This window comes from Notolepis coatsorum (assembly GCF_963971535.1).
Source record: "Notolepis coatsorum genome assembly, chromosome: 19".
Taxonomy (NCBI): domain Eukaryota; kingdom Metazoa; phylum Chordata; class Actinopteri; order Aulopiformes; family Paralepididae; genus Notolepis; species Notolepis coatsorum.
In genome coordinates, this window is record NC_140183.1 from 78,932,089 (window position 1) to 78,955,332 (window position 23,244).

Genomic DNA, 23,244 nt, shown 5'->3' on the forward strand with positions numbered 1-23,244 from the left:
TCTAGGACTGACCAGAGTGGTGTAAAACAGAGGTTCTAGACTGACCAGAGTGGTGTAAAACAGAGGTTCTATCTAGACAGACCAGAGTGGTGTAAAACAGAGGTTCTAGACTGACCAGAGTGGTGTAAAACAGAGGTTCTATCTAGACAGACCAGAGTGGTGTAAAACAGAGGTTCTAGACTGACCAGAGTGGTGTAAAGGCCTTTGTCGAACTTCTTGCCTACAGCTCTGAGGTCACAGGCTGGTTGGCCCTCGATTCCACTGTCGGGGTCAACCCGGTTTTCACACTGTAATACAGAAAGGAAACATATTTGATGAGTTTGCATTAGCATTATTTTTTCTTCTTTTTTTTCTTCAAGTAACTGGGCCCAAGGTCTAGATCTAATGGAATAGGGCAATTAAAACAATACCAATTAACCTCTTAAGCCCGATGGGTCCGGTAGATGACATCACGCCATAAATCCATCTCTACAGACTGTATGAATTAATGTTGCGTTTTTTCTTCTTCAAATGTAGCCAAGAGTAAAGACCCTAACCCTGTCAAAACAGCAGTCAACATGTATATTTTCAGCAATACGTTTGTTTACCAATAGGTTAATGTATTATTAGTGAAATATGAGTTTTGGAAATCTATTCAGAAAGTAGCGAATATCAACGTTAGAAGATGCGCGCCGCCATTTAGTTTGTAGTCATATGAGGAGAGGAGACCCAGGGCTTTCGATGGCCGTTGGAACTTCGAAAAAACGACACTACCCAGCTCAAGCCAGCTCCTGTCAATCATATGACTTGTGGATTTCCTTTTTTATTTATCTTATTTTTCGGGATTATCTGCCACAAACCTGAACGTTATTGGCATAAATTATAACGCAGTTAGTTTCTCTACCTTTCTGTGAACGTCTAGCAAAAAAACGGCATTGCAATCTGATGAATAATGGCGGAGAAATGTACATAATAAAAAAGTAACTGTACTTACAGTATATTTCATTCACGGTTTGTGAATCACGCCTAGTGATACTAAATCCAGATTGAACTCTGCCATTGGAAAGGGGAGATTTGGCCCGATCCATAGATGTGTGACTTGGCTATAATAAGGTAATTTATAGGCCTGATATTCTATATTCTATAATCATATTTCAAGTTGCATGTGTCCGGAAGGCAGAATTCAGTACTATAAAACCTGCTGTTTAATCATCTTCCCTTTATTCATTTGCTTAGATTTTTTGTACATGTGATTTCAAGAAGGTGCTGAATGAGCGCAGTGGCAGTTTTTCATGTCTGGTCATTTTTAGCATGATATTACCGACAAAGATGCAAAGAAAAATCATTATTTATATTCTCCTTTGTTTCATTACAATTTACTCAAGCCTAGTAACAATATTTCTGACACTGGGAATACATTCCCTGAGATCCAAAGATGTCCCTAGATACCAAGAACATGCTAATGGACCTTGTAGAAGTAGAGGAATCTTCCATTTACTTAGGTATGTATTTTTAGGCGGATTTTCAGAAAATATGGCTAGGGCTCAATAGGTTAATGAATGTGTCATTAAAACCTAAAAACATGTCTGTATCATTCCATGGGCAGATTCTACAACTCAACTACAAACTCCTTCATTTGATGATTCCACGTACGTATATATATAGCTGAATGATGAACATCTGCCGTTAAAGAATGGAGTCTCCTACCTGTGAACAGGTGACGAGGTGCTGGGTGAGGGTGGAGGAGAGCAGGCAGGCCAACACTTTCTCCACGCCAGCCCTGAGCTCTATGTAGAGAAGCTCTCTCCAGGCGCTGGGCTGGGTCAGACTACACGGCCGACACGAGTACACCACACTCTCGGGCAAGCTGGACAGAATCTCATAAAGGTCATCTGGAAGGTGACAAGAGAGGAGCCTCAGAACAAAGCCAAGAGGGGGGGGGGGGGGGGGGGTTCTGGGTACTTTCTGGCTGCTCCAGAGTCTCCTGCAGCTATGGGAAAATGAATAGACTATTAATAGATCGCTCCGAGCTTCATCTATGGCTCATGCTCCTGTGGACAAGGCCTTCTAATATACATTTCTCTCTCGGAGAAGGCAGGGATTCTAAGCATCAGTTTACAAAAAAAAACTATACACAACTTTTGCCCCGATGGAAAAGCAAAAAAGGTGCGTCGAGCCGGTACCACGTGGTGGGAAAGCACCCGTTAGCTTGGTGATCCACCAGGACAGGCGGCACAAAGGACGTTCAGTAGATTGCGTGTGCCCGGGTCTCGCATATCTACAGTTCCATATTATACGTCACATTTTTCAAGGAGTAGGAATTGCAGCGTATTTTAGCATTTCAAAAGCAGATACCAGAGATCTTGACACAGACAGGAAACAGAAGTAGATAAGAATGCAAAAATATGCCATTAACGCCATTTAAACCGGCTGGTTTGGCGTGCCAGAAATGTGAGTCCGCAGGACACCCTATCTAGTGCATCATCGTTAATCAGTCTTTTTTGACATGTGAGTCACAAGTTATTCTTGCCTCGATACAAAAAGATTAAGGCAGTACTCTTTTTTCACACTCATTTACCGTTACTGAAACAGTTATTTGTTGCATTCACCAGTGCCAGAGGCTTCCATTGTATCTGAAAATGTGTCGTAAATGTCACCAAAAGAGTGGCCAAACACAAGAAAAATGCATATTCCAGGGGTCAATTAAATATCACTTATGCCAATTACACATATCACAACCCCTTTAAAATGGTTTATGGAATGGAAACTATATACTCTGGCAATAAGTTATTTCTCCTCTCCCTCCCCATGGGAAAGCAGCACAGCCGTGGGTATACAACCGCAGATTAAGCTGACTCACAGTCACTGACTCACACTGTGACAATAAAAAATTAGGCAACTAATAGAAATATATTTTTCCAGTCCACTAATTCTATCCCAATTTCCAATATAGCCTGATGACGCATGTCCCGAAACTGAAAATCAAAAATTCTTATTCTGCAAACTTAAAGCCATGAATGTTTAGGGCTGCGTGTGATTAGAGAGTTCACTTTGAAATGGAAAAGCTGTACACTCTCTCTCTCTTCATTCATGACTGGTTGTCTGTTGCCCATCTCTTGCAGTCTGGCTATCCTACAGAGATGTGACTGGTCTTTAATCTATTTTAAAGTTACTCGTTTGTTGCTTTTTCTGTAAATTCTTAAAATCAATACATTGTTATGAACTCAAGAATGCCTCTCGTTATAAATGATGCTACTTCCTTAGTCCAGACATGGAAACTAAAAAAGAAGGAAGGGTCACCACGTCAGTTCTATGCTGTGCTTGGTGCCAGTTCTATTGAAGCCTAGGCCTAACAAAAATAATGGTTGGTTTCAGGTTGCCGACCGACCCTGCCGATTTAGGTGCGACCCAATATATTTTATGAGTTTAAAAAAAAAATTATATATTAAAAAAAAAAAAAAATCATTTTTTTTTTTTTTTTTTTAGAATAAAGTTTCATAGAAATCTTAGTCAAACATTTAGTATTATGGATATTAAACATGCTGGCAGAGTACATGCATCCATGTTGTTGTGAACATTTTAACCCTTTCACTGCCACACGACAGCCGGTTAACCCTTTCACTGTGACAATACAGAAGGTTAGCCCTTTACTATCACACAACCGACGGCGATGCTCCATCATTAGCATCATTAGCTCCGCATCCGCGGAGCTAATGATGCTAATGATGGAGCATCGCCGTCGGTTGTGTGATAGTAAAGGGCTAACCTTCTGTCGTGTGGCAGTGAAAGGGTTAATTAAATAAAGAAATTCCCTATCCATAGTCGCCGTGGGAAAGAATAAAAAAAAATAAAAAATAAAATAAATTCCCTACCTACCCATGGCCAAACTGACAACCAACCTGAAACCAACTATTATTTTTGTTAGGCCTTATCCGCTTCTTTTCACCCGACCGCAAAGAGTTTCACTGGGAGAGCGAAATGCACACGGAGGGTCACTATCCCCCCCCTCATATTTTTATATTCAGATCAAATTGTATTGTTCGTATTTATGTCTTTCTACTATTACCCAGCCCATATATGTACCTCCCCTCCGCCCTCCCTCCCTCCCTCATGCTGCTATGATGACCGAATTCCCCCAAGGGGATCAATAAAGGAATATCTTATCGCCGACGCCTACCTGCTGAACAGGTCAGTACGAGTCGCTAATGCAACGACCAGGACTCGTACCCCACCGGCTTCCCACCCGCCAACACTGACAATTGCGCTCGTTGTAACGCCTGACCAAGGCGGAAGTACCGCTGACGGGAATTGAACCCGTGTCTCTGCGGTGGTAGGCGAGTGCTTCTACCTCAACGTTCCCAGATGCCCCTCTGCACCGGTTTTACTTGTTTGGGGAAGCATTGTCATCAGAAACAATTACCTGTTAGGTCCTCGCACTTTGCATGCACCCAATGGTTGCACGTTCCACACTGCATCATCTGACTGTCATAGTCATTGTCCTCGTAACACTTGAAGCAGATTGGACAGTAGTTGCCTTGTGAGAAGGGAGGAAGAGAGAGACAATTCAGCATTTAACTTTGACCAATTTTCATGTTAAATTAAAAGCCCCATGAAATCTAAATAGATGTTTATGTTCTTTTATCACATATGTCTTGCACTGATTATATACTTACACGCCAGTATCGGTCCCAACAATCACAAAAAGGTTGTTTTGTAGGTATTCTTAAATGGTATTTTAGAGTTTCTTATTCCCTGGAGAATGTTCAAACAAATGTTGAGTCATCTCGCACACGGGGGCATATACTAATTTAACATCCAATGAAATGCTTTCTAGAATGACATTTACAGCACATTGTAACTAAGCTAGCACTCGGCCTCTTTAACTAAATTGATAAAACGTTGCCAACATTAGCTTGCTAGAAAATGGGTTGACCGTAATGCACATAGAAGCGCTATTGGCTACTGTAAACGCCAATCAATATCCACGACAAGTCCCTCCCCTAGCTTCCCGTTTTTACAGGAAACGCATAAATATGTGGAATCAAATAGCATTATGCTAGCCGTTTCTTAGGGACTTGAAGACTATGCGATTACTCGACAATAGTGACAATAGCAGTCAACCCAGAATGTCTTTAGTTGAGGACAGCCCCTAGTCGAGGGTACGGTCAGAGATTACAGAAATAAATCAAGTTCAATTTAATACCACTTAAAGGGATGTGATTGCGCCTTAACACATCCTGCGCCAAAAACGTCGTACAACGTGTTTCAAGGTCATGCTAATTCTGCCATTCCACTGCGTATGACGTTATTGAGATCATATTTCATTTTTTCGCCATGGTATTCAGAATGCCCTCACGGAGCCTGGTCTGATGCAGTGGGAGCCTGCACAACTCTGCAACGCTTCAATACTGCCGCCTGGTGGATGATCGGCGAGTTACAATCGGAAATGGATCTCTGGTGATCTCGGTGCACCGGGCAAATGCGTCCGGCACTCACATATTGTTGCGGGACTCTAGACACACATCGTGTATATGGATCGCTGCCATAACTCAATAATCGATATGATTTGGGCGTTTATTATTATTATACAAACTGGAAATGGATCGAGTAGATCAGCGTCAAATAAGTGGGATATTTTTCCTCCAGTCTCATCGGCGAACGGTAAGAGGACGCCGACATCATTTTCAGCGTGTTTATTATTAATAATGCAAACTGCTCTGATCAATATATCACCCATACTACATAAAGCATTTACTGACGATCACAGAATTATAAACGACCCCCCCCCCCCCCCCCGTTCATCTGCGCATGATCAGTCATAACGTTTAGGGTCATGTACAGTTGACATTTTTTATATAACGTGTATCGGCAACAAACGGCAGTTGATAATCTATATATGCGTTTATGCCTATAACTCACGTTCTAGGAATTACTGCAGAAAACGATAAAAACATTTATATTCTAGACTGTATTTTCGTATGAATCTATGAATGAAAAAGTATAACGTTCCTACATCCTGAACGATAGATAATCGATGTTGAATGGGCCATAGTAATGTCAATTTAGCAATACAATTTAAAAAGTTATAGCCCTGCAAAGAAGGTGAACATCTCCATAGGCTTAGAGTGGTGGCAGAGAGTGGTATGAGACGAGCAAACTGCGTGGCAGTTGAAACATTTCTAAACAATTTTTTTTTTTATAAACACTCCATTTGAATGAATGAACACATTTTATTTGTATATATTGAACTGTTCACAGGGAAGAGGAAGGTGGGAGAGGAAAGGGTCAAATAAAATGAATAAAATATATCAGTGTCCCCCCTAAAAAATTTGAAGGGGGTCATCTTGACCCCTCCCAAGTCATCCTGGCTCAAACACTAACGTTAGGACCTTATCTTTTCTTCTTTGCAACCAGATTGTGCAACACCTGTAACTGCCTCCTCTCGAAGTCTTGCCTACTGCGAAGGGCTGCAGTTGGACTAATGGACTCTTTTGCTTTTCTTTGGCTCTCAGGTCGATTTTGAGAATGAAGGTGCCACCTTCAAGGTGGTGACATTTCTCCATCTCAGCTTCTTGGTTATGTCTAGGTTGGCTTCTGTACCTCATGCTTGAGAGTTTGATGTTTCTACAGAGCTTCACATTAACTGGACAATGCTTGCTCTCCCTTGAGTAGTGTTGAGTGGCAGACTGCGGCACTGCTTGCAAGTAACCTTTCCTGGTTGGTCAGTTTTACAAAAGCAATCCAGTGTTAGTGTGTTTCCTAGTGTGTTGACGTGTTTACAGCATCTTGCGCCACTCAACAAAACTGCTAACATTATCGATAGCCAATGAAAATCTGTTATGCAATAATAGCAGGTCTGATAAATGTTGCTTTCGCGTTTCACTTAGACCAGGTGGGAAAATAATCAAAACATATTAAAAGAAACAAAAAAAATGTTAAGAATATTTTTTTATTGTGATTTTAGGTCCGAAAAACCGGTTAAAAACGGAAAAATCACATCCCTGCACTTAAAGCTAAATTGAATACTAATTTCACAGCCATACAAGCACGCCATGCCCCCCCCCCCATTTTTATACCTGTGCAAATGAAAATCAAAGCATTTTAATACCTTTTTCACCTTTGGTCAATGTTAGCATGGTGTTATTCACAGTCAAAGATGGGAACAAAATTATATCATTTATATTCTCCTTTGGTTCATTACAATTTACTCAACTGTAGTAACAGACACAATATTTTTGACACTGGGAATACATTCCCTGAGGTCCATATAGATGTCCCTAGATACCAAGAACATGCATGTGGACCTTGTAGAAGTGGAGCAATCTTCCATTTACTTGTATGTATTTTGAGGCGAATCTTCTGAAAATATGGCTAGGGCTTAACCCTTTCACTGCCACACGACAGCCGGTTAACCCTTTACTATCACACAACCGACGGCGATGCTCCATCATTAGCATCATTAGCTCCGCGGATGCAGAGCTAATGATGCTAATGATGGAGCATCGCCGTCGGTTGTGTGATAGTAAAGGGCTAACATTCTGTCGTGATAGTAAAGGGTTAACCTTCTGCCGTGTGGCAGTGAAAGGGTTAACCGGCTGTCGTGTGGCAGTGAAAGGCTTAACAGGTGAATACCCCGCAGACAACCTGGATAAGTACTCGTCTCACCCTGGTCAGAGAGGGCTGTGCAGTCAGGACAGAGCCCCTTCTCGTGGTCCCAGTCAGAGTCCCAGCTCTTCCCCGGCGTGACCCCACAGCTTTTACACCGGATGCACGTCATGCACACCTGCATGGAGACCAACATGAGAGCATCAGCAATCAACCTCAACATGTCCAGAGAGACGCTCGGCGCTCGCCTCACCTATCTCGACGAGCTCAACTCACCCAGGCCTTCCTCCTCTTGTTATGTTTGGGGTAGTTTGGTCCCAGACAGGAAGTGTGATAGCAGTTCTGACAACGCTCGCACTCCAACAATGGCTAAGGAAAAAACGAGAGAGATACAGCTTATCGACCGAAATTACATCACCGCAGGGTGTTATCTGAGGGAGCGCGGAAATGGCGGGGCGGTACCTTTGAGTTCTTGTTTTTCCTGCCACACACGTGGCAGAACTTGCAGCGGCGACAGCACCAGTTCTCCTTGTTGTCCTCAGAGGGGCGCTCCGCGGGCTCCAGGCAAAACCGGTGGAAGGGCTCACAGCACACCTGGCAATACAGCATCTGCACAAGAGGACCACAAAATCCACCTTTAAAAACAGACCTTTATCTAACCCTGTAGTACACAAGCATCACCTGCCCAAGTAACGAATAGACAGACGGCTACTAGTTGCAGGTTCCTAGTGCACATCACATTAAGAATGGACCGTTAAAAGAAGGGTGTGCCAAAATCAAGGTGGTCTATTTTCCCCGCTATAAGTAACAACGGAATGCTAACTCTGCGCTCACCCCACAGCATAAAATATGAAAAGCAGTAAGTAATAACACAATACAAAAGGTTACACCCTATTAATAACATATACGGAAAACCGATAATACCATAAATCTTCAATTAATAGGCTGGGCTTTTATTAGCTTCAATCACTGAACTTAACCGGGCTATATTTGGGACAGGCCTTGAATTCCTTTTGCCCAAAACTCTTGCTCAGCAAAGATGGGGAAATTAGGGCTGACCTTCAAAGCTTTTTTGGCAATCAAAGCTTCGGGCCGAGCTTCGATTTTAATTCGAAGCTTCGGGAAAAAAAATATATATATATATTTTTTTATTATTATTATTTTTTTCTTTTTTAATCTTATGTTGTGGGACTTGTACAGCACTTGGTAAACTTTGTTGTTTTTAAATGTGCTCTATAAATAAAGTGGATTGGATTAATGAATTAAGTAGCCCCTTTCGTGATTGTGACGCAGCCAACAAGGTTTCACTCGGCTGTGTGATTTAATTCAAGGTGGATCGCTGTTGTCGTTTGAACAACTTCAGATTTCATGGGAACTACCAATCCCCCAAATCAAGAATGTTTAAGATGAATGAAGTAAGATTTTCTACAAGGTCTACAATGAAGTAAGAAGTCTACAAGGTCCGGATTCTACATGGTCCGGCAATGTAGACTCCACTACAGAGTCTAGACCAATTATCAGTGAATGTTCATGCATTTTTAAGAAGGGCTACTTCCACAAAAAAACAAAGAACTCACCAAAACATCTCAGTAGCACCTTATCTAAATGTTCTATTTCATATATGGAGATTCATATTTATTTATGTGTGCATGCATTTCTACATTTTATTTCCTATTTTGTTTATTCATCCCAGTATCTTTCTTTCTTATGTGTGGAATTCTACAAGGCATGTAGGTGTATATGTGTTTGAGGATGATATCCTTCAAACAGGCAATAGTGATGATATAATTTGGGCAGTGCTGAGCTGGGTTACTTTCCTCCAGTGTATTTGTCCCCCGGCCCCACCCAATGGCCCCATGGGTGCACACACACACTCGCGCGCACCCACACACACACAAAAAGCGAAGTAAAAAAAGATTTGAAAAAATTAATATTTTTATTTAATTCTTTTTTAAACTTCGATTTTTTTTTAATGTTCGAAGCTTGTGCCATCGAACGAAGCTTCGAAGTATTTAAGACAGCCCTAGGGGAAATACTATGAAATTGTTTATTTATGACTTTAAATTTAGGATAATCGGATAACATATCAATTACGAATCATTCATTTGATCTCGCTCCGAGAGACAGAGCTAGTGAATTGAGACTTTGTTTTCAGCTGCCTGTCCAGTTCAGACTGGACAGCGTACCCAGTCCACGCCCAGCCCACACACACACTAAGCAGCATCTTGCATTCTCTGAGGTAGGTCTGTCAGCACTGGACAGCGCACCCAGCCCACACACACTAAGCAACATCTTGCATTCTCTGAGGCAGGTCTGTCAGCACTGAACAGCGCACCCAGCGATCGTGATTAGAACATTTTTTAAGGTCGTAGGAGTCTCGAAACTATTTTAAACATGTTTGATAATCTATCAATTTGTCCCTCAACGTTCTGAAATGTGATAACAGTAATAGGGTGTTGCCTGCTCCTTTAAGAGTGATGCATTGTGGGATATATGCCCTTCTCCAACTTAAAACTAATGTTATTTGAGCGAACATTTAACGTTATTATAACACTATTTTAACGTTAGTGAATTTGAATGCACATACATAGCTAGTTAAATCACAACTTGTGTCATCATTGTTCATCATTGGGGGAAACTAAGTGCTGCCTCTCCGCTACACTCGGGACCACGCCAACTAGCCAGCCCATAGCTAACGTGGACCACACCAACTAGCTAGCCCATAGCTAACGTGGACCACGCCAACTAGCTAGCCCATAGCTAACGTGGACCACGCCAACTAGCTAGCCAATAGCTAACATGGACCACACCAACTAGCTAGCCCATAGCTAACGTGGACCACGCCAACTAGCTAGCCCATAGCTAACGTGGACCACACCAACTAGCTAGCCCATAGCTAACGTGGACCACACCAACTAGCTAGCCCATAGCTAACATGGACCACACCAACTAGCTAGCCCATAGCTAACGTGGACCACGCCAACTAGCTAGCCCATAGCTAACATGGACCACGCCAACTAGCTAGCCCATAGCTAACGTGGACCACACCAACTAGCCAGCCCATAGCTAACGTGGACCACACCAACTAGCTAGCCCATAGCTAACGTGGACCACGCCAACTAGCTAGCCCATAGCTAACGTGGACCACGCCAACTAGCTAGCCCATAGCTAACGTGAACCACGCCAACTAGCCAGCCCATAGCTAACGTGGACCACGCCAACTAGCTAGCCCATAGCTAACGTGGACCACGCCAACTAGCTAGCCCATAGCTAACGAGGACCACGGCAGAGAGGCAGCACCCAATCTGCATGTAACGTTAGTCACTAACATGAAGAATAGAGCTGCAAACGGAAATAAACACCCAGTCCTTGAGAGAACGGTTTCCTGGTTTACTGTCACCACTTTACAGAGGGAATTACCCCGAAGTCCGGCTAGTTATAATAAGCAAGTTACATGACCGGCACTTCGCCCCTAGAGTGTACTCTACTGCGGTTCAGATTAATACAGGAAAAGGTATACATTGGGGTCTCGAGTCCGGGATATGAAAATAAATCCTGATTTCATCTGTGAGTTGTAAACTGTATGAAAACGTGAAGTTAGCTCATCCTACTGGAAAACGGACGCCTCGTCATTAAATGAAGTTAAAAATGATGATGCCCTTTTTTTTTTTTTTTTTTTGTCTTTTTCCCCCTCCATTTTCCTCCGATTTTCTCCCATCCCAATGTTAGTCGTATGCCAATTCCCAGTCCCTTCCTGGTCGCTGCGCACTTACCCCCCACAGTCAGATCATCTGGGAGAGTGGAGGCTACCACGTGCTTCCTCCGACACACGTCCAGCCAATCACCGCTTCTTTTCACCTGGCAGCGCGGATTCTCATCGAGAGGGCGTAGCGTGTGGGAGGACCACACTATCCCCCTCGAGTCCTATCCACGCTTAGCAGGCGCCCCGACCGAACTGTAGGAGTCGCTGTTTACAACGACCCGGACCCACCCCGCCAGCTTCTCCCACCCTCTAATACAGCCAATTGTATTAGTGCAGACGGCCAGCCAAGCTGGTGACAACCCCGGAGCTGTGAGCTGGATTCGAACAGGCGAATCCAGCTCACAGCTCCGGGGCTGGTGACGAACGCAATCTCCGCTCGGCCACCTAACCGCCCTGATGATGCCCCTTTTATTTTACCCGCGGTTGTCTGTTCTTCATCCCGCGGGTGACTTGACACACCGCAGCATTGCGGTGATGCGGTTATGGCGACAGCCCTTACAGCTACAACTGAGCTATAATTTATACGTATAGCTACTGTCCATCAATGTCTTCCTTTTGAATGAAATAGGTTCAGGAGAGAGAGATGTAGAGAGGGAGAGGGAGAGAGAGCGAGCCACACAGATATTCTCAGCCCCCCTTTCCTCTGAGTGTTCCCAATGATGGCTTACTATGTGCGTGTGCAAACGGGAACGGGACACACATCTGTGCAATAGCACACACCACCAAAGTCACTGCCTGGCCCAGTGTGTGTGTATGTGCGTGTGCCAACTTCGCTAACGTTATCCGCCTCAGTAACATTAGCTGCCTCGCCGGATTCCTCTTTCTCGTCTCTTTTGCTCAAAATAAAAATGGGCTTCATGGCTGGCTGAATTTTTAGCGTTGTCTGATTCTGAATGTATAACTTGCCTATGCCTGTACCGTGACTTTCTTTTCCAGCGCGTACTGTGTTCTCATTTCTTTTCACTCGCATGAAACCAGCCATGTCACCGCAGGAAACTCTACTGTGATTGGACGTTTATGCGCCTTGTGGAATGTGGGACTTGTAGTTTCTGAACTATTAACAGCGGAGCGAATAAAGCATGACTTTGAAGTTTGTAATCTTCACTCGCACACTGCAAGTAAATTATTTTTCCGGTTCGCACACATATTATTAGGGGCAAATACGAGTGAAATGCTCGCACTGTAGAGGATATATATAATTAGTAAACTGATTTGAGGGCATTTGGTCAATTTTCGAGGGCATTTTGCCCCAAGCCCCTGTTAATTTTTAACCCTGCCCAGGCCACAAACACACAGCTGCTCCTTGCATGCTCTGAGGCAGGTCTGTCAGCTCTGGACAGTACCCAGAATTTCCGGTCATCCCCCCCCCCCCCCCCCTCTGTGCTGCATTACACTTTACTGGCGTTTTAATAAGTAAAAAAAAATAGAAAACAAGTGTAGCCACACCCAACCAGTAAAAGGGACAGGCGTCTATATGGAACTCAGATTTTAATTGAAGTTTTATGGTATATGCAAAAAGAAATGTAATGAATAATGTGAAACAGACAATGCACGGACAGCAGTCAGCAGTGAAGAAGCAACTAGCAGCCCCCCAGTTGGCTGAGAGAGTGGTCATCAACACAGGTGGATCCATTACAATAGCAAATGGCTATTGGCACAAAAAGAAACATGTGATGCCTGAAGCGTTCCTTAGTTAGTACACCTAGGAGGAGAGGTAGGTTAGATGACAACAAGCAAGCAATGTTGATCACGGATTCAGGATTATCACTTGCCGAAGAGAAACAGTCCTGTGACTTCACGAGAGTATAACAGTAATGTTACAGCAAATATACATTTAACGGGAATACGCAAGGAAACGTATACAGTATCTGTGAAACAAACAGCATTTGGACGATCCAATGATCCATCTTGATAGGTTTAATTTCTGTAAGAGTGTACCCCATGTCTCTCAAACTATTCCCACAGGCACAGAGATTGTTTATATCCTCTTCCTGGAGGTGGGCCTTACTATACCCGAGAGTATTATATCCGGTTGTTAAGTCGTGACTCGTGACGTATCGACCTTCCAATAAACGGTTTCCGGGGCCAAGCTTCCTGCGTTGGTTGAGGCTCTCGTCTTTTCAAGGCGCCTCAGAAATGTGTCCATTGTCGTTTTAGATCTGAGTCATAAAAGAAATCCCTGAACTGGAAATCAGAGCATCGAGACTCAAATCTGTGAGGTCATCAAGTGTCTCTTCCTGGAGTTGGTCCAGTTAAAGGTTAGAGACCTTTGACTGGAAGGGTCGCTGTTTCAAGTCCCCCAGAATGTCAATACCCACTGTTGAAGTGCCCTTGAGCAAGGCACTTAACCCCTTAACTTCTCAGGACCCTGCTGTGTATGATCCATTTTGGAAGGAGGACCCTGCTGTGCATGATCTGTTTTGCTGTGCGCATTAACCCCTTCCTTCGCACAAACAAAAATAAAACATTCGATTCTCTGGTTGTGGACCTTGAATTTATGGTTTTCGGTCAAGTGAACAAATATCGACACATCAGTCAACATTATAAACCGAATGCGTCTGCGCGGACAGCAGCTATTTGCAGGTTTCACTTTTGGACGGTATTACCGTCCGTCGATTTGTTTTTAAATCAGAACCTGACCTCATTGAAAATGTATTAAAAACAGACGTAGACGGACAGACACAGTGGATCAATGTAGCCACATAATGTTAAAGATCAAAGTAAGCGCTCTACAGATATTGAGCGCCATTTTGTAAAACGTTCTGCGTCACTGATAACGCCGGTGTTGTCATGAGTTCATTGGTCATGGGAAATTCCACATCACAGCGGCAACCCCAATGGTGGGATTGCCGATTCATGCCCCGGATAGCTCCATCTGTTCCATCCCTCGGTTCTGAAACATGAGTCAGCAGTTGTCTCAAGCAGCCAAGTCTTAGTTAAAAGGGAAATTCGCCAGCAAAGCAACATTACACCCATTTACCCAATTGAGGCATACCCGATTCATTCTCTCCGTGTGGCTGATCGCCAAAGCGATCTCTCCCCAGAAACATCAGCAGCCACAGGTAGAGCCAGATGTCATAATGACACACTCACAGGGTTCACACTCTTGCTCATATGATTTACTGGTAGGACTAGTATCGACACATTTAACCCCAGTTTTATTCCCCAATTTTTAACGATGCAGGGTTCATGATGAAGTGTCTCACGTTCATTACAGGTGACTACACCTGTCGCAAAATGTACGTTTTGTAGTTATTACGGTTAGGATCTTACAGCACTTTAAAAATAAGGAGAATAAGCCTGTGCTTGTCAAATGCCATGGTGGACCAAAACAAAAGAGAGTGTGGGTCAAACTTGGCCTGGTGCTGCTATAATCCTACCAACTGTTGAGTTTCAAATTAAACAACACATTAAGACCACTTATTTTAACAAACAAAAAGTACACCACAGCGCCTTTTAAGTGCTTACTCGTCCCATTCGTATGTTGCCACTTACCTCTTGCTGGCCTTTGCTGGCGCAGAGAAGGCAGACACAGGGGGGCATGAGGGGCACCGAGGTCAGTATACTCAGACCACCCATCATCCACACGTTCTCCAAGGCACAGTCCTCCTGCGACAGACAGAAGCACAGGTCAGCGGCTTAGAAAGGGCTTCTTGCAGGAAAAAAGACATATCGCCCAGTCTTTACTGTGAGGAGCGACAGTGGCTCAGGAGGTAGAGCGGTCGTCTGTTTAACGAGAAGGTTCCTGGTTCGATTCCAGGCATGTCGAACTGTCCTTGGAGCAAAGACACTTAGGCCCCATCCACACGAGCGCTGGTTTTAATATAACCATGATTGTATGTGCGCAGTTGCACTGTTCGGCCACACACAACCGGGGATTTGCTACACTGCAACCGCGGTCTTTGAAACCGGTGCCCAGGGTGAAGTTTTGCGGTTTTGCAGTTGCGTGTGGGCATAGCAACCGAGGTTATTCCCAGTGTTTACAGCAGAGCTGTCGCAATTATTTCCCATGTTCACGGCAGACCGCGGGGTAGAGAGATTAGAGCAGAGCCAGCTACACCAATGTTTACAGCAGAGCTGTCCCAAGTAGCGTTATATGAAAATGATTGTAACAAACTTTTGTTCAAAACGTACCGTCTGTGTTGAAGAGTGTTGTGATCGACTGATGTCTGTTGACGCTCAGAGAAAACATGTAGCTGCAGCTAAACTAAACTCATGTGTTGTCAAGTTATTGTTATAAGGAACCCAGTCCAGACTGCATCCCCTTAACAATTGTTTGTATTGAGCCGTATTGTACCCATTCTGCAATGTGTTAAATAACGTTTGCATCCATTTCATATCGGTAACGTTACCACATTACGTTAGCATTTAAGCTATATACTATACATGGATATAGCCATTCACATTAGCATATAGCTAACAACACCGGCGGTCTTTTGTGAGACTAAACTATCCGCTCTTGGTGGTAAATTGTGTTGCTGATGGTTTTGTTTCATCAACAAAATTAGAGGCAGAACACACAGTGAATGTATCCGTTTGTTTATTGCAGTTTCTTTCTTTGCTGAAAATATATGTTCCGTTGGCAAAATGATCAATAGGGTCCAGCTGTGTTTCTAAACAGGAAGTTTAGTGAGCGTTCAGCCTTTTCTGATTGGTTGAAATGGCCTTCATGTCTGAACAACATCGCCGCCTACTGTTTTGGCATTGTACTACATGTAACGGTTGCTGGTGCCGTGGGTACGCAGTTATACACGGTTGTTCACCTGTGTTCACCTGTGTGGACGGAGTTTATTTTTTTCAAACTTCGGTTATATTAAATCCAAACGCTCGTGTGGACAGGGCCTTACACCCCCCCAACTGCTCCCGACGAGCGGGTTGCATGGTTGCCTCTGGCATCTTGTGTGTGAATGTGTGAATGAATAGGTGAATGTGAGACATAAACAGTCCACGTATTTACCATTATATGGCTAAAATATTGGATTTCCTAGTACAAATTATATTGTCGTGTGCATTGACTTTTTTGTGGTATGCCTTTGACTGACATTCTTTGTAATACTGCTGCAACATATAATTTATATATATATATATTAAGGCTGTCAAAGTTAACGCGGTATTGACGCGTTATCGCCCGATTCTATTAACGCCACTATTTTTTTTAACTCACGATTAACTTTTAAGAAATTCTTTTTATTTTTACTAGACGTCACTCAGGTGTATTATTGATGCTCTCATTGATACTATGTTTGTTTCTGAAGTGTGTGTGTGTGTGTGTGAGAGATATATAGAGAGAGAGGGGGGTGAGAGAGATGAGGAAGGGGCAAGAGAGAAAGAGAGCTGGGAGAGTGTGTGTGTGTGAGAGAGAGGGGGGGTGTGTGATTAATCAGCCCTTGTGTGGGTGAATGTAACAAGTTCCTAACGTTTTCTTTCCCCTATTATTCCATGCACACTTTATTCATTGTTTAAATTATTATTTTCGTTATTTTGAGCATCACTCCATTTTGAATTTGATGCAAATTTGCAATGCATGAGGGTCATCCTTTTGTGTTAAATGGCTGCATAAAGCAATCATTTGTTGACTCGCATGTTGATAAGAGTATTAAAACTTGGAACTTGAAAAAGATCTGTTTAAGGTAGAAAAAAGAAAAAAAATTAGATTAATTTGCGATTAATCACGAGTTAACTATGGACAATCATGCGATTAATAGAGTTAAATATTTTAATCGATTGACAGCACTAATATATATATATATATTAAAGAAAGAGTTGTAAAAATGCATAGCTTGTAAGAATACCATGAGTGAATCCAGACCTCCCAGCCCATATTTGCTTACATTTGACTTTGTCCCCCTCAAGTTAGGATCTTGTGTATGGAATCTACAGGATAAATGCAGGGCACAAAGCCCAGGCATTACTATTTTATACAATTTAGGTAAACTAACTACACACTGACCTCTAGTGGCCATACAAATTAAATAAAAAAAACTATACAAACAACAAACAATAAATCTTAGAAGTAAATCTAAGAGATTTTTCATATATTACAGATTGACCCAAAGTTTATCAATGGGGGGGGGGAGCAACATTTATAAATGTTTTGATTGAACATAACTATTTTCTATGTAGAAAACAGCCCGATGACGTCAGCTCAGGTGGAACTTCATCAAGGCCTAGATTATCTATGCCCTCTGACAGACAGCAGGCCCAACTCCATATGCAAAAAAAAATCACTAGCAGACTGGATGGTAAATAATTTGTCTATGTGACTTGGTAATGTCCAGGCGCATCAGGGACTTTGCACCGTTTGTTAAAACGCGCAATATATCTGGGTGTGAAAGGTGTGATTTGGATGAACTGAAAGGGTTAACTGCGTTCCTATGGGTCTGTGCCGCGGAATTGCGTGGGAAAGAAGGGGAAGTGGACAGGTGCCGGTCAAAGAAGGAAACCACGCCATGGAACAGGAGAGGCGTCGCCTTCCACCAAGTTCGCCATGATAAGAACCCGACTGTTTTGGAATAGGTCATATTTTTCTTTGTGTGTATGTATTATATATATATATGAAGAGAAAAGAAAAGAATATACTGTATATATATATTTAAAATTAAATTAAAATTGTATTCAATCTATATCTATGACATAGTTTTGATGATAGAATTTCATATAATTTCAAGTATTATATTATGACTTTGGTTCATTACTTTGTTTCAATAAAATAATACACGAACATAAATAAACAGTTACGAATTTAAAAGGTTATACCTAGGCTTGCACCAATTCCGGTGTTGTGTCAACACTACTACTATACATTAATAATGGAATACTATGGTACACTACCTTGAAGTCCACTCTGATCTTGTGTGTAGGTTCAGAGGACTCCACATCTCTCTGCTCAAAGCCATGGGCCAATGCAGCCAGGACACTGGGAGGAGTCTCTTCCAATGGACCCTAAGAGAAGGAGAGAATATTCTGATAATGAGCATCTCTCAGCTTCTCTAGCTTGTTCTCATCTCAGCTCCTCTAACCTGGTCTCATCTCAGCTCCTCTAACCTGGTCTCATCTCATCTCCTCTAACCTGGTCTCATCTCATCTCCTCTAAACTGGTCTCATCTCAGCTCCTCTAAACTGGTCTCATCTTATCTCCTCTAACCTGGTCTCATCTCATCTCCTCTAACCTGGTCTCATCTCATCTCCTCTAACCTGGTCTCATCTCATCTCCTCTAACCTGGTCTCATCTCATCTCCTCTAACCTGGTCTCATCTCATCTCCTCTAACCTGGTCTCATCTCATCTCCTCTAAACTGGTCTCATCTCAGCTCCTCTAAACTGGTCTCATCTCATCTCCTCTAAACTGGTCTCATCTCAGCTCCTCTAAACTGGTCTCATCTCATCTCCTCTAACCTGGTCTCATCTCATCTCCTCTAACCTGGTCTCATCTCATCTCCTCTAACCTGGTCTCATCTCATCTCCTCTAACCTGGTCTCATCTCATCTCCTCTAACCTGGTCTCATCTCAGCTCCTCTAACCTGGTCTCATCTCAGCTCCTCTAAACTGGTCTCATCTCATCTCCTCTAACCTGGTCTCATCTCAGCTCCTCTAACCTGGTCTCATCTCATCTCCTCTAGCCTGGTCTCATCTCAGCTCCTCTAACCTGGTCTCATCTCAGCTCCTCTAACCTGGTCTCATCTCCTCTAACCTCGTCTCATCTCATCTTCTCTAACCTGTCCTCATCTCCTCTAACCTGTTCATCTCATCTCATCTCCTCTAACCTGGTCTCATCTCATCTCATCTAACCTGGTCTCATCTCGTCTCATCTAACCTGGTCTCATCTCATCTCCTCTAACCTGGTCTCATCTCATCTCCTCTAACCTGGTCTCATCTCATCTCCTCTAACCTGGTCTCATCTCCTCTAACCTGTCCTCAGCTCCTCTAACATGTCCTCATCTCCTCTAACCTGTCCTCATCTCCTCTAACCTGTCCTCGTCTCATCTCCTCTAACCTGTCCTCATCTCCTCTAACCTGTCCTCATCTCATCTCCTCTAACCTGTCCTCATCTCCTCTAACCTGTCCTCATCTCCTCTAACCTGTCCTCATCTCCTCTAACCTGTCCTCATCTCCTCTAACCTGTCCTCATCTCCTCTAACCTGTCCTCATCTCCTCTAACCTGTCCTCATCTCATCTCCTCTAACCTGTCCTCGTCTCATCTCCTCTAACCTGTCCTCATCTCCTCTAACCTGTCCTCATCTCCTCTAACCTGTCCTCATCTCCTCTAACCTGTCCTCATCTCCTCTAACCTGTCCTCATCTCCTCTAACCTGTCCTCGTCTCCTCTAACCTGTCCTCATCTCCTCTAACCTGTCCTCATCTCATCTCCTCTAACCTGTCCTCATCTCCTCTAACCTGTCCTCATCTCATCTCCTCTAACCTGTCCTCATCTCATCTCCTCTAACCTGTCCTCATCTCCTCTAACCTGTCCTTGTCTCATCTCCTCTAACCTGTCCTCATCTCCTCTAACCTGTCCTCGTCTCATCTCCTCTAACCTGTCCTCATCTCCTCTAACCTGTCCTCATCTCCTCTAACCTGTCCTCATCTCCTCTAACCTGTCCTCATCTCCTCTAACCTGTCCTCATCTCCTCTAACCTGTCCTCATCTCATCTCCTCTAACCTGTCCTCGTCTCATCTCCTCTAACCTGTCCTCATCTCCTCTAACCTGTCCTCGTCTCATCTCCTCTAACCTGTCCTCATCTCCTCTAACCTGTCCTCATCTCCTCTAACCTGTCCTCATCTCCTCTAACCTGTCCTCATCTCCTCTAACCTGTCCTCATCTCCTCTAACCTGTCCTCATCTCCTCTAACCTGTCCTCATCTCCTCTAACCTGTCCTCATCTCATCTAACCTGTCCTCATCTCCTCTAACCTATCCTCATCTCATCTCCTCTAACCTGTCCTCATCTCCTCTAACCTATCCTCATCTCAGCTCCTCTAACCTGTTCTCATAGCTTCATGAAACTCTACCATTAACACAAGACGTCTTATCTGTTTAAACTCCGCTTAACTGAATTACCTACGTTCCCCTAATTAGCTTTTACATCAAGATAAACTATTTAAATTTGAATCATTGGTCAACATCATGCATATTATCTCAAACAATATAGAACAATATATGTAGGGCTGACCTTCGAAGCTTTTTTTGGCAATCGAAGCTCTATAAATAAAGTGGATTGGATTAATTAATTAAGTAGCCCCTTTCGTGACTGCGACGCAGCCAACAAGGTTTCACTCGGCTGCGCTGCCTTGGTGCAGTGGGGCTGCTCTCACAGCCAACGACATGACATTACATAATTATGTTGCAACCTTCGTCTATCAAGCAAACAATTATATTATATTTAATTTATAATTATATCAGACAATGCACCTACAAAAGCAGATGATTACAAAATTAGGGCTGCAACGATTAGTCGACATAATCGACGATGTCGATTATAAAAAATAGACGACGAGGAATTGTTGCGTAGATTAGTCATTAAACATTTTTATTTTTAGCACTAGCTATCTTTGTGAAAGTGGCTTCTCAGCTCTGGTCCAGCCACGTGAATATTTTAGGCAACCAACTTGTGTTTTGCGTTTCTCTGATTGGCCACTACGCCCATGTGACCACGGCAGCGCGAGAGAGCGGCAGTGCGGAAATAGGCTGCATTCTATTGCCATTCTCTGCGACAAACTCTAACCTTAACCAACTCCGAAACAGTGCCTAAACTTAACCCTTCTAACCATAACCAACTCCGAAACAATGCCTAAACTTAACCCTAACCATAACCAACTCCGAAACAATGCCTAAACTTAACCATAACCTTAACCAACTCCGAAAGAATATTGCCATGCTCTAAGACTAACTCTAACCTTAACCAACTCCGAAACAGCGCCTAAACTTAACCCTTAAGTTCTAACCTTAACCAACTCCGAAACAATGCCTAAACTTAACCAACTCTGAAACAATGCCTAAACTTAACCGGCGAAAGAAAGCAAGTTAAAAAAAAAAAAAAAAAATTGAAGGGATTCGAACTTGCCAGCAACGCACCGCAGGATCCATAGCAAGGCGGTGAACCAGTTGAGCTAGCCGCCCTGCCACGTCGCCGCCACGCCCGACGCAAGTTGGTTGCCTTACATAATTACGTGGTCCAGCCAGCTGAAGACTTCTTAGCTTAACATAACAGACCGACAGTAAGTTTGGGGGAACTAATGGGATAACTGGGGATGCAAAGCAACTCTGAGGTCATGCTCAATGTCCAATCTGTTCCTCTGCTCTGTCTTCAGCTGGACCAGAGCTGAGAAGCCACTTTCACAAAGATAGGTAGTGCAAAAAAATAAAAATAAAAAATAATTATTTTTTATATAATTATTTTTCGATTAGTCGACTAATCGAAAAAATTATCGACAGATTAGTCGACTACCAAAATAGTCATTAGTTGCAGCCCTAATTACAATTAAATTAGCCAACTTGGTAACACATTAGTCATAGCAGCATAGGCATAGCCTTATTAATGTTTTGTGTGGTGTCGCCGTCGTGTACAACGATACTACGTTTTTTTAGGTGATTTGACAAATTTGTTGTAGAGTTGTGATATGCCATTTTCTTCTGGCATATCTGGCACTCGGCTTTTTGGGCATTGTGTTTGCATATTTTAAAGTGTAACCACACCAGAGCATGTGAGCGGAGTGCTCGAGAAATCCGCTCTAGACGTCTGGTTCCGCTCTCATTCGCTCATGTTGGCCCGCCCCCCCAAGTCGCTCGCCGCTCGCTCACCTTCATTTACGAATCAAGCGCTCCCTGCTCCACAGCTCGCTCAGCAGAATTTTTTTTTGGAGCATGATGTAAATTAGCTTGATTCGGAGAGCTCTCGCTCCGGAGTCGCTCGGACCCATTTTAAAACCCACTCCACGCTCACGTCAAAATCCACCGCTCCGCTCCGCTCACATGCTCTGAACCACACGTCTGATGACTTCTTCGTCGACATGTCTGCTGCACATGTCCTTGTTGTTTTCAACACAGATAATCTCCACATGCTTGTTGTAGAGAGGTGGAGTCGAGGCGCCGCTTACTTTCGTTTCATTTCGTTTTTTTTTTTTAATGTTCGAAGCTTGTGCCATCGAACGAAGCTTCGAAGTATTTAAGACAGCCCTAAATATATGTTCTGAAATACTATTGTTTTGACAGCCCCATTACATCACCATTAGAAATGGAGACATGAGATAGTACGTCATATTTGACACATCATTAGGTACCTTATCTCTATTTTCAATTCAAATTCAGCATTGTAGATGTTAAGTCATGGGAATAAATGTTTTAGGCCTAAGGGGTATAATTAAGAAATCAATGTGGCCTGTCCACCTCCGGTAGATGTACCACCCAATTACATAAAAATAACTTTAGTGAATTAAGTTTATTTTCTTGTCAAGGCCAGGGGATTCCATGCCTATACGAGAATAATGGCTCCCTCTTGAGCAGAGTATTGCACCGACAAATGAAACTGTCCCGATAACGACACGTTCGTGACGTGCAGTACAAACGTTGCCCCGGTGGTCGCGAAAAGTCACTCACCTTCTCAGCTTTCCGCCGGCTGGACGGCGCGCGGTGTGAACTGGACCTGCGGTGCCGGACGCCGTCATCATCGGATTCTCCCAAGAATCCATCCAGGGACACAAAGTCTTGAGGGGGAAACGCAGGGGTCATTTATTTGATTTCCAGACGCGCAACACACAATTAAGCATTTTGCATGGCGTTTCTTTTCCCTCTTCAAAATCAAGAAATATATTAACAAATGAATTCTGAAGTCACTCAGAAAACGGGTAACAAAGGCTTCGGGGGAAATATGCGTGCAGCGATTATAATAATAGCTTATTATTATT

At 43.3% G+C, this 23,244-nt stretch overlaps 1 protein-coding gene across 2 annotated transcripts in view; it reads right to left on the reverse strand.

Moving 5' to 3' along the window:
• The window catches only part of kmt2bb (lysine (K)-specific methyltransferase 2Bb), a 102,756-nt gene that overhangs the window by 70,346 nt on the left and 9,166 nt on the right, over positions 1 to 23,244 (reverse strand). For both annotated transcript variants that reach the window (XM_084336983.1, XM_084336982.1), the window contains exons 8-16: positions 22,937 to 23,043; positions 18,179 to 18,289; positions 14,843 to 14,956; positions 8,047 to 8,193; positions 7,861 to 7,953; positions 7,645 to 7,762; positions 4,400 to 4,513; positions 1,687 to 1,871; positions 186 to 287 (exon numbers count right to left, since the gene is read on the reverse strand). In XM_084336983.1, the coding sequence (XP_084193109.1) occupies positions 186 to 287; positions 1,687 to 1,871; positions 4,400 to 4,513; positions 7,645 to 7,762; positions 7,861 to 7,953; positions 8,047 to 8,193; positions 14,843 to 14,956; positions 18,179 to 18,289; positions 22,937 to 23,043 (1,091 nt within the window). The remainder of the gene's footprint in view (positions 1 to 185; positions 288 to 1,686; positions 1,872 to 4,399; positions 4,514 to 7,644; positions 7,763 to 7,860; positions 7,954 to 8,046; positions 8,194 to 14,842; positions 14,957 to 18,178; positions 18,290 to 22,936; positions 23,044 to 23,244) is intronic.